At 45.2% G+C, this 18,438-nt stretch overlaps 1 protein-coding gene across 10 annotated transcripts in view; it reads left to right on the plus strand.

Moving 5' to 3' along the window:
- The first annotated feature begins 1,732 nt into the window (after positions 1–1,732).
- The window catches only part of SBF1 (SET binding factor 1), a 2,512,102-nt gene continuing 2,495,396 nt past the window's right edge, over positions 1,733–18,438 (plus strand). For all 10 annotated transcript variants that reach the window (XM_069629502.1, XM_069629505.1, XM_069629506.1 and 7 more), the window contains exon 1: positions 1,733–1,938. In XM_069629502.1, coding sequence (XP_069485603.1) covers positions 1,884–1,938 — 55 coding nt within the window. In that variant the 5' untranslated portion in view covers positions 1,733–1,883. The remainder of the gene's footprint in view (positions 1,939–18,438) is intronic.

Below are 18,438 nucleotides of genomic sequence, written 5' to 3' on the forward strand. Positions count from 1 at the left end.
GAGAGAGGGACCGTCACCCGCAACCGATCCTTCTTCAAAAAGGTAGATGTCCAAAGTCTGGAAGAGGAATCGGAAGAAGATTCCCGGCCCGAAGCAGTGGCTGAGAACCCGGCTGTGGACTTGCCAATGGACATGTCGCCACGAACTGATAGCCCCGTGTGGAACACACGGAGCAGCAGCAGGTATCCCATGCGACATGATCGCAGACTGCCGGTTCGTCTCAAGGACTACGTCCTGGACTCAGGAGACTGAGCCGACATCCGAGTCAGGTCAGCGACCCCCGTTGGGTCCGTTTACAGTTACCATGTTTAATGTCTTTACAAAAGTTGTTTCTGTTTAAAGAAAAGGAGGGATGTGACGTCTTAAGTTAGAAGGCGTGCATGCGCGAGCCTCGTTTCGGGCCGCGCATGCGCGGACCAATAAAGACGGTCCGTGCGGCAGATGCCGCCGGGACCTTGGAAAGCATAGACGTGTGTGTCGTTACTTAGAATCCCAGGCCTGATTAACCATTTCATCAGTCCACGTCATTTTATCAGGGACTTTGATTACATTTGTAGTCTTATTAGCACAGATCACAGTTTTTGCCAGGCAATTAAATATGCGATATCTTCACTTATCATAACCGTGAAGAAATAAGCCAGCAAAGGCAACAATACACCACAATCGACCGTGCACCAATACAACTCCTCCACTGCAAACTGCTTCCACACTCAACATCACTCCGCAGCAGCGCGCGCCCAGTGGTATTTAAATGTTTCTTAGCAGATGGGCGGAGTCCAGCTTTCCAGAAGCGTAAATGGTAGGTTTCCATTTTTCCCAAAAGCAGAGCCCCGAGCCTGCAAATGTCCTGGAAACTTTGCAATATTTATTTTAACGGTCGGCCCGACAGTACTTTGCTCACGCACCCCGTGAGCCATGGGCCTGTTGCCCCTTTCCACTCAATGAAAGTTTAACAATGTGGTCCAACGATGCATAGGAACCAGTGAGCAGGTATATGTAGAATCTCGAACACACTCCAAAGCCAACAACTTCACAAAGCTGCTTTCAGTAAAAACAATGAAGTCGTTATCATGTCGCATACTCATTTTACTGCAAACTGAATGCATTTTCGCACAATAGGCCTTTCAAATAATCTTTATTCCACAACAAACATACATGTTGGGCACTAGTGCGTCCATCTTGTGTTTTTACGGAAATAATCTTCGCAATAATCTTGCAAACGCAAAAGGTGTTATTCTTGTAAGGCTAGCAAGTGTTGGGGTATACCTGTGATACTAGCTGATGAAAGTTCAAAGAATCAAAGCCACAACAGACCAAAACATCACTGTAAATTGCAGGACTCGCGGATTGCCTGTCACTACAAGCCCCTCCTACTTCCGCACATATATGACACTCGGCATGGAAGTAAAAAGAGGACACAAACATATATGTCATCTTAACATTTATATATTATTTGCCAATGCCTTTCACCTTAAGAAGCAAATGGGACTCTTACTATTACTTTACTAATCACTATATGATGAAGATGGCAAACTAGCGAGGGGGGAGTCTAAAAACGTTAAATGATATATTTTGAAGGCTTTAACGAATAAAACAAAAGTATATCGTCCCCGCCATGCGCCTCTAGAATGTACGCATGCGTAATATCCCGTCAAATGACATCTGGCTACGCGTGCGCAGTTGCTACCAGCTGAGCTGCCTGACCCTTTGACGGCTCCTCCCTAGGTCCTGAGACTGCGCGTGCGTAGAAGGCTCAGCCCGGATTGGCAGGAAGATGGCTGCCATAGGGTGCTGCCGGGGCTGTGTATGTATCACCGTCACCTTCTCCCAGAGTCAGCGCGCGACATGAGTGGCCGCAGTGCCTGGGGTACAGCGACATAAGCATGACACGTCTAGCAGACTATTTCGTGCTGGTGGGTTTCGACCTCGAGAGGAGAGGTGAGTTTGAAGCAGACCATATCTGAGTTTGTGGGGGGTGGGGCTGGGAGATACTGAAGTTTGGCTAAGAGATATTCTATAATCAGTTTTGCTATGGCTATAGAGGATAGGAAGTACCTTGCAAGTTGCGCAATGGGGAAGAGGATACCTTTACCATAACTAGAATACTGACGTTGCAGTAGGGCTGGGTATAATGTGTTCTCACCCAGGCAAGAGATGGCTCTGCAAAGAGGAGCTGGATCATAGTGTGCTACACATGTCCCGCATTAGCTGCACACTATAACTTTGCCCCCCCCCCTTTCTTGCTACCCTTTGATTTCAGTTTATAATCTGTTCCAATTCTCATTCATAAACTCTCAAAATCGCAGAGTGTATGTTTGGCACCAGTTTGCTCACATTCCGGGATTCAAGGGTAGATGTTGGTGTCGGGTAAGCAGGCTCCTCTACTACAAGCAGGAGGTAACACATTTGAGCTCTCGCATTACTGCAGAGGATATATCATAACCGAGTGTGATTAGTGTATCGTTGCCAAGGGGGAATTGCACGCAGTAGTTCTTGCATTGTGTAATTTACCTAGTGTGCAGAATGCACCACTGAGACGTTGGACTGTATTATTAAGGGAGGTAGTGTATCGTGGATGTGGATACTCGGAAGAGAAGTGTCTGGCGTCTACCGTTACTCTTTGGTTAAGGGCCTGGCAAAAGCTTGTGGGGGTTCCGCAACGAACAAATGTGCTCCTGTTAGCCAGACTGCTTGCAAAGTTGTCATGCTATCAAATAATTTGAAGACGAGCCCATGCTGTATTACCTTCGAGTTAGATAGATCTTTGGAAGTAAGAAACCATCTGATCACTGCTGGTAAGGAAGACTGAGTATTCAATTTCTTCCAGGATTGGCTCCCCTGCGAAGATGGGCATTTTTACTAATAACATTAAGGTGGGGTTGTTTTTCAATACAGTAGTTGAAAGTTTGTGAACCAGTTGATCTGACTGCAGTGTGCATGGGTAGAGAAAGGGTTACATAACCAGGCCTCAAAACGTACATTAGCTTTTGGCAAGTGAACATTTACTCTTGGTGAGTAACAACTGGTGTGCTTTGTCCCTGTGAATAATTTGTATTTATAAATGAGGGAGAGTCACGTGTTTATGCATGGTTAATAACTAATTGTGAACAATGATACTAACTAGACGGGTATAACTCGCTACCTGGCATGAATGCAATTCTCCACATATAAACAGCACACTGTGTTCGCCAAGATTGGATTTTCACTCGCTGAAGGCTAGTGGTGTGTGCACATTTTGAGGCCTCTAAATAGCTTATGAATTGTAATTGTGCACCTGTTTTGTCACTAACACAGCCAGCAAGATGTGTCGGTGACTTGAGGTGGTGAATTTGAACCAGCAAAGTTATACATGGGTGGGGAAAGGACACTATGAATTAGGACATGGATGCAGTCTCTTTTGAGTTGTGCTTGGGTGATCTCTGTGAAACATAAAGTGGGAGGTGGCACAAGGAAGGGGTGCCTGGTTTGGAAATTAGGAGAAATGGAGGGTGAAGCACCTGAGCTCTAGTAAGCACATAGCAATATTTTCTTGCTCATTCGGTAGAGGATAAACACGTTTTGAATGTGAGGAGAGTCCTCTTATACAGACCCCCTATGGGAAAATGATAACATTTCATGTGTAATTGTGTACACCTGAAGACGCATCGGAAGACTGCTGCTAAATTTATTTTCCAAGTATTATATTTATACAGCATTTGAAGTTAGCACCGTTTGTATACCAGTGTCCTTTGGCTTTTCTGTAAACCATCAATTTCACCTCTTTTCAACTATCTCCCGGCACAGTCGTACAATTATCGTATCTGTTCTTCATCAGGGATCGAAATTAAGTTTGCAGAAGCTAAAAGTAGCTCCTGGGTATCCATGATTAATCAGTGACCAGGAACTACCACTGGGGAACGAGGAGATGGTACACACCATTCTGCAAGTCTAACTTCCACATAAGATGCAAATATCTTTTTATTTGCGACCCCCCCCCCCCCCTTATGCTTTAACTGTCGTATAGGTGTATCTGAAGGGGTTGTTTATAGATTGTCCCCACTGAAGTGTCAAATTCACAAAGGTGTGTTCGTCATCAGTTGTCTTAGGGAGCCTTGCAGCCCCTGGTAGCTGTTCTTTCCAAGCAAACCGGGCTCTTCTAGGCTACACGCAGGAGCTGAATAACCGCAAGCTCCCCTCAGTTTCGAACCCTGTTCGTTACTGCATACTTTGGAAATAGCTTGTTTCTTCTCTTAGTGTGATGCCATTAGAAACAAGTTAAATGTTTTTGGTCACTTGCAGTCTTGTGATGGGGACTCATTGGCTATTCGTCTTTGAACTGGTACCCACTTGTTTTCCTCAGTCTTAGTGGTTGTCTGGCACCTGGTGGCTCACAGCCTGATTTAGTTCCAGTGGTCTTTCTTGCTTGCTGCCTTTTGGACTGGTTTAGTTGGATTGTTTTCTGTTGACATGTTCTGCTGTGTTTTTGCCTGTAATATAAGCCTAGGAGTGTTATTAAATAATTGTATTTGCATGCATATCGGTTCTGTCCTCTTTTGTTCAATTATTGATGGCGTTTGTTTTACTTCGTTCCAAATACATTGTTTGCTCTTCATATTGTATAATCTTTGGAGTATTGATGTAATACAATGTGTGTTGAGAAAAATGTCAAACCGTTGATGATTTGAATATGAAATGATGCATTAATATCTATTACTGATGTAAAGATTAGATTTAAAAAAAAAACACCATCACTGAATCTCAAAATGTGAGTTGGTTTCTTTTTCAATATAGAGATATGATGGTGAGTTTTAGTACTCTTCTGAACCACTGAGGATCCCTCCCCCTCTTTGCCTTTGGCTATTGGGTGTTGCTTGCGACACCTATAAGCCAAAACTATTGCATTCAAGTACAGATGGGTAGGAATGACCTATGAGGAGGGACACAGTCTGTAGGTGTTGTTGGGTTATGTGCCCAACCATTGCGGGCCCATGGCCATGCTAATCATTATGGCCATTCCTGCATCTGTCAGCTCAAAAAAACTCCTCATGGGAACTCTTTGTGCAAGCTTTAATCCAAGCTTTACCATCAAGCTTTGCATTCAAAGTGCCCGTCGGTGTTTGTTCAAAGCAGTCTTCTGAGAGTTCATGTCTTAATTGAAGTTGTAAACGCGCTACTGGTGTAATAAAAATGTCATACCAGGCTTGCATTCAGCCATTCTTATAAGCACTCTGCGTATCCTTCACAGAAGTTCTGTTAAAAACAAGTATTGGCAAAACCACAATTTTTGGCTTGTTCATAACTATTAAGCTCTTGCCATGCACTGCTATTAGATGCCCAGGTACCTGCACCATTTTGCACCTGCTACCAGTAATGGGTAGTAAATACCACCATGCCTGTGTCTGTTAAGTACCTTTCCCACGCCGACACAAAAGCCCAAACCTTTGGCATTGCCAGAAATAAGATACACCAAAGACCACCTACAATTCAGAAAATCATTAAAAACCTGGCTCTTCAACATCAGACTCAAACTGAAAAACTAAACTACCAACCGAGAAACGCAAAGAAAAGGATGACGAATCTAGGACGACAGCATCTTGATCCAACAAGAGAGAGAGCGCAAAATCAAACAGGACACAAGCAACAACCATAAGGACAGAAATCAGCATCCCTGGCCAACTTCCAGCTAACAACCTCACCCACTCCATAACTGCTACTAGAGATCATACTTGTATAAAATTGGGAGAACATTAGCACTTGCCACACTCCAACTAAGTTGTGGACATTTGCAGGACCACTGACCAAAGGGAGTCGAGAATTAAGTCAGATGCCACCCTGCCAATAATTGCAAGCGTTGGCATTTGTCACGTTCCAAAGGGGCTGGGAGCGGTAGCCTGCATGAGCAACTGATTAAGAGGATGAATGCTGAGCTGCCGCAACATATAGAGGGAGTAACCCTGGATGACCGATGCCGCGCACGACTAGATTGGGAACGCTCTCTGGGCCAGATCTGAAGGGACGCACAAACACCTGCCTGCCCCACATACAAACAGGTGCCATGTAGGTGGCCGGTGCCCAACGTGGGCAAGGTCATGCATGTGAGTGGATGCCAAATGGGAAAGTAACTGCGAGCGTCGAATAACACCAGATCTGGACGCAGACGCAGCGATGCTCACACAACCCCACCTGAAGAGAACACGGAAGTTTAGAGCCTTGCTTCCAGACAGCGGGGCCAATTAACCAACCCACTAACAAATTCCCCCCCCCCTCTGCATACACCCCTCCACACTCTATACAACCACAAGTCTACAACACAACTATCAGCACAAACTTCACTACACTGCAACAACAAAATAAACCACATATAGACCCACACAACACCACCCTACGGCTACTGACCGTAAAACATCCTTAGCCTAGCCAACGGACTTCGGGCTGAGGCCTCCAACAGCACATCACTGCTCCCTTACACTTTTCTGGCTTATTCCCACTAACTTGCCTCCCACCCCAGCCTTTTTCTTTTTTTTTTCCCAGAGCGCCAAGGGGCCACTCCGGTGGTGATAGTGCGCAATACAAATATCCTTTAACATTAACATTGCCAACGCTTGTTTATATGGCCTTTTTGCTAGTTTAAAAAAAAACTTTTTATTTATTGGTTTCCCGCCTGTGACTCTTCGTTTGCTGGCAGTCTGTGGCATTCTTTCGGCCTGCTGCTTGCTTGAAAAATAATCTTGACTAGTTTGATGGACTAGGTCTTGTTGTCCCAGAGTCCTGTGTGAAATGTTTAATTTAATTGCTGCCCATTGACCGTTTAGTTTGTTTGCTAGCCTTTAGATCCTGTCATGCTCGCTAATGGATTGTATTAGCTTGCAATCTGGTGGCTTCTGTTTATTTGATGCCGTTGACACTTATGTTAATTTGCATATATGTCTGAAACTTTCTCGTGGCTTGTTGGCGATTGGCTTTGCTGCCTGTTGATATTTGTTTGTCTTGCTGCCTGCCTGGTTCTGTGGCAATATTGGTGTGCTATCCGTTTGACTGTATTTGCTGGCTTGATGCCTTTTGACTATTAGGTTGGTTATCTATTTTGTCTGGCTCAGCTGGGTTGCTGCCCCTTGGTATATTCTTTTGGCTTTCTACATTTTATTTATTTTTATTTTTTTCATTCTGTTGACTGCCCATAAGTGTGTAACTGCCCTGCAGCCTGTTTATATTGGCTTTAAGCCTGTGTTTTTTTTTCCCCACAACTTTTATTTAGAAAGTTTTAGATTACAACAAACGTTAACATTAGGTAGAATTTTGGAGAAGAAAAGGCTACTTCACTATCATAAGAAATCTCATAAAAAATAAAGGCAGATATTTAAACAAAGCAGTCCTATGTTTAACTTTAGCAGACCACCATGGAGCATGGCAGACAAACACTTCATTCTGACAAGACAGGAGGCTCGCATTATGCTTTTCTTTCTTTAATACTGCCATAATAGCATTTAAAAAAACATGACTTTTTAAACTTTAGCATTTGTGCTTTTCTGTCACAACAAAGAAATAGCCAAACTGAGGTTTTAAAAGTCCAACTATAGTGTCCATTTCTTCAAGATGACCATAAGACTAAAACTCCCATGAAACCTATGGGGTGTTGTAGTCCTGACCCTAACTCCTGCTCCAATCAGCTCATAGGTCAGTCTATAAGAACCTTGCTCCCCATGTCCTTTCCTCTTTCTTTTTTGCTGCCAAAGATAAGTACCTCACATTATCTCTCTTTAGAATAATTGTGTGTGTATGTTCATAATCCCCAGCGCAGCGTATACAGAACACTTATATATATGAGTGTGTCCTTCATTGACATTAGAGCGTGTATATATAATGTAATATTTACAATTGAAGAAAATATAGAAGTAATCCGCGTCGCTCTGACGTTCCGAATATTATCCCACTCATCGTTGTTCCGCGGCGTTGCATTGTTCAGGTTCCGAGGAGGCGGGGCCGGCTCCGCGAGCGAACGCGCTCGCCTCAGGCACCCGACCCCGCTCCTCGAGTGACGAAACCGCGCCGACGAATAAATCGGGTGGTAGGACCCAGGGGAAGTGGGAGGAAGAACAGTCTCCCGGCATTCCCTCGGGGCCTTTCCTCGCTCGCGCGCAAGTGATTCATTGCGTTCGCATTGAGGAAACAATGACCCGATAACGGCTATTAAAAAAAAAAACCTCGTATTTCACCGGAGCGCTATTTAGGGGACAGCTATAGCAAGAAGTTCTGATACTTCTTTTTATGCTTTGTTGAAGCAGCTCTGCACAACCCCCCCAATACACATATCTCTGTGGAACACATGGAGCATGGCAGACAAACACTTCATTGCCCATGTTTTCCCCTAGTTATGCCCACCCGATTGCTTCAATAGGACATTCTGGGTTTTTCCAACACTGAGCTAAAGTCTAGTGGCATTCAAAGCACGTACAAATAAGATTGGGGAACTGTGCAGAAAGTCTCCTCCTCCGCGGCTCTCGAGCCTGTGCTAAAACCAGATGAACTGAGTCTAGTTGTAGTGTTATATCCTTCTTCCTAATATAATTTATTTTAAAAAAACAGTGCTTTCGGGTATGTCCACCACATGTGACTGAAGTCTTCCACCCTTGCCACAACCCCACCAAACAGTGGTGAAAAGCTAGCCATAAAGCAGTGTAGGCATTTAAGATCATATGACCCCATAAGAACAATTTAGTAGAGGTATTCCCTTGAGGTTGTGCATCTCAGTGACGTCCTGGCACCCTCTGTCATTTGTTAGCCCATGTTTCCACAGTGCTCTGTTAGCCCAAGTCTTCCTCTCACCTATATAACATAGGCTCTCGTCTATTTTGGCTATCTCAAGTACGTGAATCAACTTGCCCTTGAGAAAATCCTCCTGCAGTAGTAATTAAAGGGGTGTGGCTTGCCTGTTGTCCACTGTGTGGGTCGGTTGTATAATGTTGGGTGTATTTATACTTGACCTGGTCTTGGGGACCTAATGAAATCCCAACCCTTGATAAAACCATGTCTGCCCACCTTTGAAATGCTCCTCGACACATTCCAGGTGAAAACTCTTGGATTACCCATCGCTGGAGATAAAAGCTCCAGGCTTGGGTTTACATATCATACTTTTTGGGCTTTGTCCTAATAGTGGTGGTAGGAAAGGACCGCTGGGAGAAGGCGATTGGCTCTATGGTGCACCTCCCTCCCTAGAAATGGTGGGTGTGCTAGCATATCCTGGGATGTTGGTTCTTCAAGCTGTAACCAACTAAGGTCTGAGGTCTGATCTAGCCAGTCAAAGAGATGGGCAACCTGTTCTGCTAAGATATACCGCTTGATCGCAGGAATCCGAGGCCTCCCAGTGCAGTCGGATGCATCAGAATTTTGCAGGCTATCCCAGCCTGTATCATTGTCCAGATAAGGTGGAATATTTTCCTCTGTAATGGAGCAAGAGGTTGTGCTGGGACCTGTGTTGGAAGGCTACAAAAAATACAAAGCAGTTTCGGGACCAGGTCATTTTCAAGGCTTGCATCCTGTGTTGCCAGGTGATTTCTTCGATCCCTCATCTACCTAAATCTGCCAACCTCAGCTGGCTCCACTGTGGGAAAAGATCATGGCCACACTCTGAGGGCACAATTAAAACGGGTATTCCATTGTGCTGCGACAAAGACCCCCACCGGCCAGCTGTAAGCCTGTTTTTTACGGGTTCTTTGTTAGGTTGTCATCGATTTATAGCCATTTTTATAGAATCTGGTTGTTTGCTACCTCTTGCCGATTTCTATTTGTTTTATGGCTCCAACTGTTTTCCTTGGATTGCTGCCTGTTAGTTCCTTAAGTAGGGGGGAGTATGCTGTACTGTAAAATTGTCTCACTATCGCTTGGTATTTTAACCCCTAAATAATCTAGGGTGAAAATCTTCCTTTGTAGTGCAATTTTTTTGAAGCAATAATGGCGATTTCCTTCTCGGAAATGTTTAGACCCTTTAACTTGGAGTAGTCGATAGAAAAGCCTGTAGATCTCACAAAGGCAGAAAGCTCCTCCATAGCCGCAAATAGGGAAGTGTTAGGTTGTGTCAAAAAAAGGATATTGTCTGCGTAGAGCGCCATTTTGTGTAATTGCCCCACTGAAGGACCCTCGATTTTCTAGTTGGATCTAATCTGTATGGCGAGCATGTAGATCATATTAATAGTTTTTAAAGGGGGCAAAAAGAAGAGGGGATGCACTTCGGTGTATAGTGCTATATAAATGGCACCTGAGGCAAACTCCAGGGAGGATTTGAATAACTGTTAGGTGTTTTTTTTAAGTTGAGACTTGAATGTCTTCTAGAAGTAGTGTGAACCCGTCTGGCCCTGGGGTCTTATAGCGAGGTAGTCTCTGTCGCGTCCATCACATCCTTATTTATAGGGGCTGGCTTCTAATGAAGTGTGCCGGGATTTTGGTATTTGAAGACGAATGATCAGTTCAAGGTATTTTTCCTCCTTTAATTGTCATATGGGGTCACCAGACATTATCTGGGGCATGGGAGTACTAGAATGCTATATAGATGTTTTTCTTGTCTTGGTGAACGCCCCCATTAGCATCTTTTTAGTTTAATCACGTTTCGATCCTAGTTTTTTTGTAAGTTGCAAAACTAACAATATGTTGGCTTTATTTCCTTGGTTATAGCCTGTTTTGGTTAGTATTGTGCTGTCCTAGCAGAGAGATGGGTTTATAACGTAGACTGGCGACTTTGAGATCTCTCGGAGCTGTGATCGAACCTCTGGAGTTGTGATTTTTTTTTCGCACCTGTTGACCTCCAATTACAATTTAATGCAAAGTCTCTCTTTAGCTCTATGGTTTTAATAAAGGCTCTGGTCTAGCTCACTCACGTTGGTGATATTTTATGAAGGGCGAGTACTGGTTCTTGCTGGTGAGTATAGGGATGTTTGAAACTTTCATTTGACAATTACTGCCAACAATCTTTGTTTGCAGTAAATGGCAAATAAGTGTTTCACTGTGCATGGCTAGCCTTTGGGTGGCAGCGTTATACAAAATATGCAGTGTGCTTATGGTGACATGCACCATTTAACAGAAAATCACTGGTAAATATTTTGTCACATCACAATGGGGCAAGAGCATTTCTCTTATGTCGCGTAGGTAAACTAAGGAACTCGCCCTGCAGGTCTTGTAGTATTTCTAAGAATTTGCAAGTCCTGTCTGGTCTTTGAGATTAATTCACCCCTGATAATTGCCTTAAATGGATCTCAAATCATATTGGTCTCCATTCCCGGTGTTGCATTGACCTCAAAGTAGTATTGAGATGTGATATCCTGAAAGATTGTTTGATATCTCAAAGGAGAATCTTCCTACCTCCAGGTAGGTTTGGGAGGGTGGTTTAGTCAATCTACTTGTAGTATAGGCACTACGGGAGAGTGGTTGGAAGGAGCTCCAATTCCTATATCAGTTTTACAAATTAAGGGGACTAAGGAAGAAGGGATGATTGTCTATATGTGAATCTCCCTTGTCTACATGGTAGAAATATGTGAAGTCTTTCCAGTTCTTCTTGGAGCTTCCAAATATCTACCAAATTCCATTCTCTGAATAGAGCGATGCAGAGTGTGCATTTTTAAAATCAGTTGGTGAGGCGGCAAGAGATGCATTTTGTATATGGTTTGGTGTCGTATTGATGTCGCCACCTATTACTATTGGAAGGCCTTTTGCAAAGGCAGCTGTTCTGTGAATCAAATTTAAGAAAAAGCTATCTTGCTTCTCATTTTAAGGCATATATTGCTATAGTGATCGGTTGACCAGCTAGCGAGCCCTTACCAATGAGGTAGAGTCCCATTGGATCTTCTAGGATGGAATATTTCAAAAAGGTAAAACCCCTAGCGAAAAAGAGAACAACGCTTCTATTCTTCTCCCCCACCCTTTGCCAAGAACTGGGGGACAGAACGTATCTAATCTTCAAAAGTTCCACATGTGAACATTCAAACAGAAAAATAAAAGTAGCTTGTTAATATCTAAATTCAATGTTGCCCATTGTGGTTAAGTTCGTGGCTTCCAGGGCCACCTCGGGAACAAATGTTTGTCTAACTGTTCTCATGTTCCAAAGACAATGGATTGAGGTCAAACAAGCTCAGGTTGTTATTCGTTGTGTGAGCAGGAATATAGATTTTCAATACATTTGTTATAGAAAGTTATGATTCTATTAAAGACTATTAAATATGGGGAAGAAAGGGTTGGCTCGCCTGTCTACTTGCTCCCTCCAGTGAGCTCTTTGTCCCAAGAACCTGTAGTAGGGGTACTGGCTGGCCGAGCGGCCCTTGCTTCTGCCAGTCCTGTCAAATCTTCTTCCCAAAGATCTTCTTCAGGGAGGCCTGTGCTTTATCCAGTGTGGTGTATGTGCTGGCAAACATTGCCATGTCCTTGATGACTGTCTTCCCCCAAACAGTTTGCCCTTGGTAGCTGCTGCTGTTTCTGATGGCACTAGTTCTCCCAACCTAGTCTACATGAGAATAGACCGTCTCCTCTCTGTTGCATTGGAGCTATTTGCATTGCCCTTCAGACGCATTGCCCTTTGAGCCCCGCCTGAGACGACCTCCGGATTGATGGCTTCCTTTCTCTGCTTAGCCTCCTTTGCCAGTTGCCATATTTTTGTGATCGGCCCCACCACTTCGAGTAGTTTGTCTTGGCATGACCTTCAGGAGCGATCAATGCCTTACTCGTGGCTCCTTACTCGGGGGTGGGGGGGGGGCTCTGGGCCTTCTTTTTAGGTAGGCCGTAATGTTCTCTGGAGGGTCCCACTCGGATGATCTGGGGTGCACTAAGGCATCAGGGTCGAATTTGTCACCCTGAGGCTCTAGAGCCACAGGCTTGCCCTTCTGGCTTCACTCGGATGAGGAGTTCTCAGACTCTTATGAGCTCCTATCATCTGATTCTTTGCTGCTCCTGCAGTCCACCTCAGAGGTATCCTCTGAGCTATCCTGGCCCTTGACCTTGTCTTCCTCTTGCCACCTTTGCTCTTATGGGGGATCCCGGGTGGGTATGGGTGCTACATACCCTGCAGGCCTTCTTTCTTCCCCCTTTGCCTCTGCAAGCTTCTCTCAATTCTGCCATGCCCCGAGAGAAAGCTACAAGGCCCTCCATAATGATCCTGCCTTCACGCGTGGTTCCCCTACGCATGACTTTCTGTATGGCCTGGCTCATTCTGATGCCACTTAAATGTGGGCCTTCAGAGTCCTCCTCTGTGTACTCTCCACTCATGTTAATGTCTCTGCCGGGTTCTGAAATATATACAGTTTGCCTGGGCTGCCCCCGTCAATCTTGTTTTTAATTGTAGCTAGGCAGGTCTGTACATGAATCGACAGTCTTGACTGGGACTGTGCCTGTCAAAAATAGGAGCTCCTTATGTGACTGGGGCCCCCTGGAAGTTTTAAGGCAGTTTTTCCTGAGGCTTTTGGCGTCTGCGCACCTCCTGCTGTTAGCAGTCTATTTACTTTGCCTGCGGTGCACCCTCACCACCACCAGATGGCGTGTCTTGATGACAGGCTCCGAGTTCTGCACTTGTCTACCCGTCAGATAGGAGTCGTTTGCTCCGCACATAATTGCAACCTGATCTCCTTTTGTCCGGGACCCTAACGTTGTTCTACTCTTTCGAAAAAATCCTTTTTGCTTGTTGGTTGCCACACAGAAGTCATGCTGAGGCGCTGGAACCTCTCACGGTCCTGTCGTGCCTGCCGCAAATATCCGTGTGGTACTGCCTCCTGCTGACAACCTAACGCTGGAGCCGCAACCTCTTTGCGTTCCCTAGCTGCGGATATGCTCCGCCAAGACCTTTTCGCGCTCTGCGCTTTCTACTGAGCAATACGCACAATGCAAAAAGGAATATCATAAAATTACGTTTCTGGGCTGCCCGAGCAGCAAAGAAAGAGGAAGACGGGGATGTTGATAATGGACTTTGAGACGTGATTGGACTGTTGAGATCATGTGGGATTGTGTAACCAATGAAACGCAAACTTCAAATTTCTCCTGTGGTCATGGATATTGTAGGTCATTTGATAGTTTGGTTTAAGTGGTTTGGCTTACTCGAGGTAAAGAGTTGAGCATAATCCGAGCCTCTGAGTCTTGACATAGAATTCAAGTAGTTATTGATAGTGAGGATGTCTGGGGGCTACCCAGTTGTTCTGAGGTATCCTTCCTTTTCGTTTTCTTAGTCGTCCAAGACTAAACTTTCTATTTTCTTCCAAGTCTGTTCAGCCTACGTCTAACTGCTGATGGGTCCTCGTTTGTCTCTTAGGGTTTCTGTGTGCGTCATATAGCCAGGCTCACGAGGGGATGAGATGGACCACGCTTGATCCTCGTGGGAGAATTTATTGGATTCCATCTGTGGGTCCAATCGTGGCCCTGCTCCATTGATCTGACCATAGAGCACAATTAAAAGGTGGTAGCCACTGTACCCGCAAATGCACGCCCCCTGCTGTGTGCCTGTTTTTTCAGGTTCTGTTGGTTTGTTTTCTGTTGGGCTGTCATTGACTTGTTAACTTTTTTGATAGATTCTTCGTGTTTGGTACCTCCTTGATGAGTTATGTTTGTTTTGTGGGTCTTACTGCTTCCCTTTTGATTCAGTGTCCAAAAATGGGCACAAACAAGCAGCAATCGGATTAGCCACTCAACTTGGAAAAGCATTCCACCAATGTAAATATTGATTAGAAGCCTGCTGCTTGAAATTGTTTGGACCCAGATCCTTCCAAGGTCTCTCCCTTGTGGGGGGGGGGGGATATAATCACAATGTCTGTGCTATGTGTTAAAGGCTAACATTAATCACACATCAAGTATAGATCCAAGTGAGCCCCTTGCATGTTATTGTAACATTCAATGACACATCGCTTTCTCTTTTGCAGATCTATGGTCCACTTAAAAAAAGGCCTGTCCTACACCCATGCGATCACAAAACATTCTTCCCCGGCTGCACCCCTCCCCTTTGTAGCATATATTTTCTGCTTTCCCATTCTTTTATCTCGCCCTGCCCACCTGCTCATTTACTTTGCTCCAGCAGTCTGAAATCTCGATACCCCTGGTCGGCGCACAGTATACTAGTCCACAGGCGAGCCTTTGGCGCAGTGTAAAACCCTATTAACATAACGTGAGGACCCAAGTGCCTTTGTAGATCCCTGGCAATAGCCAGTGAAAATGCACCTATTTAAATCTTCCAAAGATCCAACTAGATGTTATCCAACACCTGCACAAGTGGACTGTAGTACACAGTAAAGCACTGCTGAGAACAGTGGTGGTGGAGGGGGGTCAGCAGTCTCAAAATAAACCATGGCCATCTTAAATGTTGTGAAGGTCCCCAAGAGTGCAATTGTGTACATTTTCTTCAACAAGAAGTTCCCATTATAACAAAATGTAATTTAGTCCAAGTGAGCCCTTCAGCTCGACCAATTGCAGCTTCAGCCCCTTTTGTAGTAGCCTGCTTCTAGCCATCACCAACGCTTTAATTTTTCAATAGTTTTTGAAGACTCGATTGACGGTTATAAAAGGAGAACCAAGACCTATTGCTCCACCATGATTAACGCTTCATAGTTCGTACTTGCCAGGCGATCAAGTAGGTTCTGTCGTAGAAGACAGCCTTCCGCACACTGTTATTTTGGAGCTAAAGTATGATGGCTGCCTGGGTTTGCCTTGGCTTCGAGCTACCAACCGCTAACAGTTTGGTGATGTCTTCAGGCTAGCAGCTTGTTTAAAGGGTTCTATTGTGTTGCCACGTTTCTGACTTGCTAGTTCTACTGGCTTGTTGCCTGTTAATGGATATGCATCCCCTTATTGCCCCTCATACATATAGTTTATACCCTCCACGCAATGAAACTTCTTGGCAGGGCTACCTGGTTGATGCCTAATACAGTATGTGGTAAACAGCAGATCACCTGGTGACATTAGGAGAATAAAATTAAATTTGAGCCACTAGCCGGGCTGCGAAGGGCGGCTGTTGTAAGCTGCAGGATCCAGGAGTAACAAGAAGCAATAGTCGGTGCTGAGTCCAAGTGACGCCCCCCTGCCCTTAAGAGGTTCCTGGAGGGTCCGGAGCGGTGAAGCCTGGCTGCGAAGGGCAGCTGTTAGCCGTGGGGTGAGTAGAGCACCAACCGCTAACAGGATCCCTATGGTAGGACTGCTGTGGTGCAAAAGATGTGGTCCCCAAGACAATTATGACCATTATGACTTACAAAAGTGGCAGAATCCTCTTTAACCCCTGTACCTGTACCTGTGACAGTTTCTACCACTGTATCTCCCTCAAACCAGGATGTTTCACCGGGATTAACGACTGGTTGCCCCAGTGGGGGATTGTCCAGTGATTCAGTTGTTAGCCCCAGGACCCATCTATGTTACCAGTGTTACTTTTTCTGCTGCTCAGTAACCACGCGGATCCCCTCTCTGGTGAGTCCCTTATGGCGGATGGCATCTCAGTATCAGTGCCTGTGCTCCAGGGGGACAGCCAATGGAAGCAGGCAACACAGAAAAAGAGGGTCAATTTGTCTGGGAAGTTTTATGTCTGCAATAAAGCACAATGTGAAGCCTTAGTAGGTTGCGCTAAAACATGCTGCGAAGCAGGCTACCAGACCTCTGACCCGAGACCACTTTTTAGGAATGCAATGATACCTGATACCTTTCTTAGCTCTACATTTGAGAACTCTTGCTGATATTAGAAACTTAATTGTATTAAAAATGGGCAAATGGGTGTGGGAAATTAAAGAAATCAAAACCATCAGGGGTATGGTGGACTCTCTGGCCTCTGGGTCATGACTGTTGTCTTTGCCTGCCAGGCCACGTTATCCTAAGGGAGTTCTGACTAAGAGCATTTAGTCCTTGGTCTCGAAAACCTGCTATATCCAGGTTCCAAAGTTATTTGGAATAAATCGAGGGAGAGAATATTGCAAAATCTAGCTTTAATCTGCACTCTGTGTCAGCAATGGTGGATGGCGGTCGGAGGGCATACCACCCCGTTGGTCGAATACCCCCATTGGCTGGCCCTAATGCTCTCCTTCTTTTATGCCCTAGTATCAATTCTAGCGAACGTGCACCTATGTTGGGTGCAGGTGCGGTTAGAACTGGGCCCTCCATTGTTATGACCAATGTTCCTCAGCTCCCTATACGCTCATATGAAGATCAAGAGCCCTAAATCAGCAAAACGCAGAACATTGAAGATCGAAGTAGAGGGCTCAGACCTCGAACAGGTCACATGACTATTTGGGGCTCTGATTCGAGGAGTCTGGCAGCTGGGCTGCTCCGGTTACTAAATCGTCCGCCACCCTAGAGTAGGTAGGTGGAGCAATTCTGGTGTTTCATGTAAATCGTGGAAGAGGTGCAGTTTCCCCGGCTTTGGATTTGTTCCTGAAGCAAGCCATTCCGGATGGTTACATGGCTCCAACTATGGGGGGGTCCAGTTATGTCCAAAAGCTCTATACATGTGAACTCAAATTCCTGAAGAAATTGTTGCTGCTCCCTGCCTATTACCCCACAGCGCTGGTCTTCCTGGAGCTGGGCGGCACTCTGGTTGCCAAATGTATCTATTGGATCCGACATGTTAAGGTCTGCCTCTCAATCATCAGGAATTATATTCAGTATTGTGTCAGAAGTTAAGTACCAGGCACTACTTTTGATTACATTCAGGTTTTCTTTGTAGACTGGTCCTTGGTGGAGGATTTATTTGGTATTGGATTTAGGGTTTATCCAACTGGAAACATTAAGATCCTGTTAAAATCTCCAGATATTTTTTTCAGAGCTTCGGCAGCGAATTAGCAGCCGACCAACCGTAAGAGCCAGATTGTGCAACCATCGGGGTGGCAGGGTGAGGCCATTGGAGGACGCCCCCTCATTACCACCAATATAGATACGAGAGGTCCTGCCTGTGTGTATCTGGAGGAAGTGGATTGACTGAGTAGCGAGGCCGATCGCATTGTCGGAGCGTCCAAAGAAATGAAGCTGGTTTCCTGGAACATAGCAGGAGTTAGAAGGCTGCTTGATAACCCAGATTGGTCAAAATATGTGCCTAACATCCAAATAATAGTGCTGCAGGAAACATGGGCTGTTGAGACCCCTCACCTCCATGGGTACCAGTACATCCCTGCCATCAAGGGACCTAGGGGCCGTCCTACTGGCAGCCTTTTGGTCTGGATTGTCATCCCTCTAGGTTGGAGGATCGAATCGAGCCCTGCAGACTTGGCGGACTTGTTAGCACTCCAGATTTGGGTGAAAACCAATAATCTAATATATTTATATAACCTCTAAAATATACCGTCCATGTCATTGCGATCAATCCACACGGCTCTTCCTTGAAGAGCATATAACTAACAGATCGCCATCAATGCTCTCTGAAAGCAGTATTCTTGTCGTGGGGGATATCAACCCACCAATGCGAACCAGTCGGGGAGCTAATGAATTTATGGGATGACCAGGATCAAGCTTTGGAAATCCCAACTTTGATGG

Source organism: Ambystoma mexicanum, chromosome 12, assembly GCF_040938575.1.
Source record: "Ambystoma mexicanum isolate Mex_15411 chromosome 12, UKY_AmexF1_1, whole genome shotgun sequence".
Taxonomy (NCBI): Eukaryota; Metazoa; Chordata; class Amphibia; order Caudata; family Ambystomatidae; genus Ambystoma; species Ambystoma mexicanum.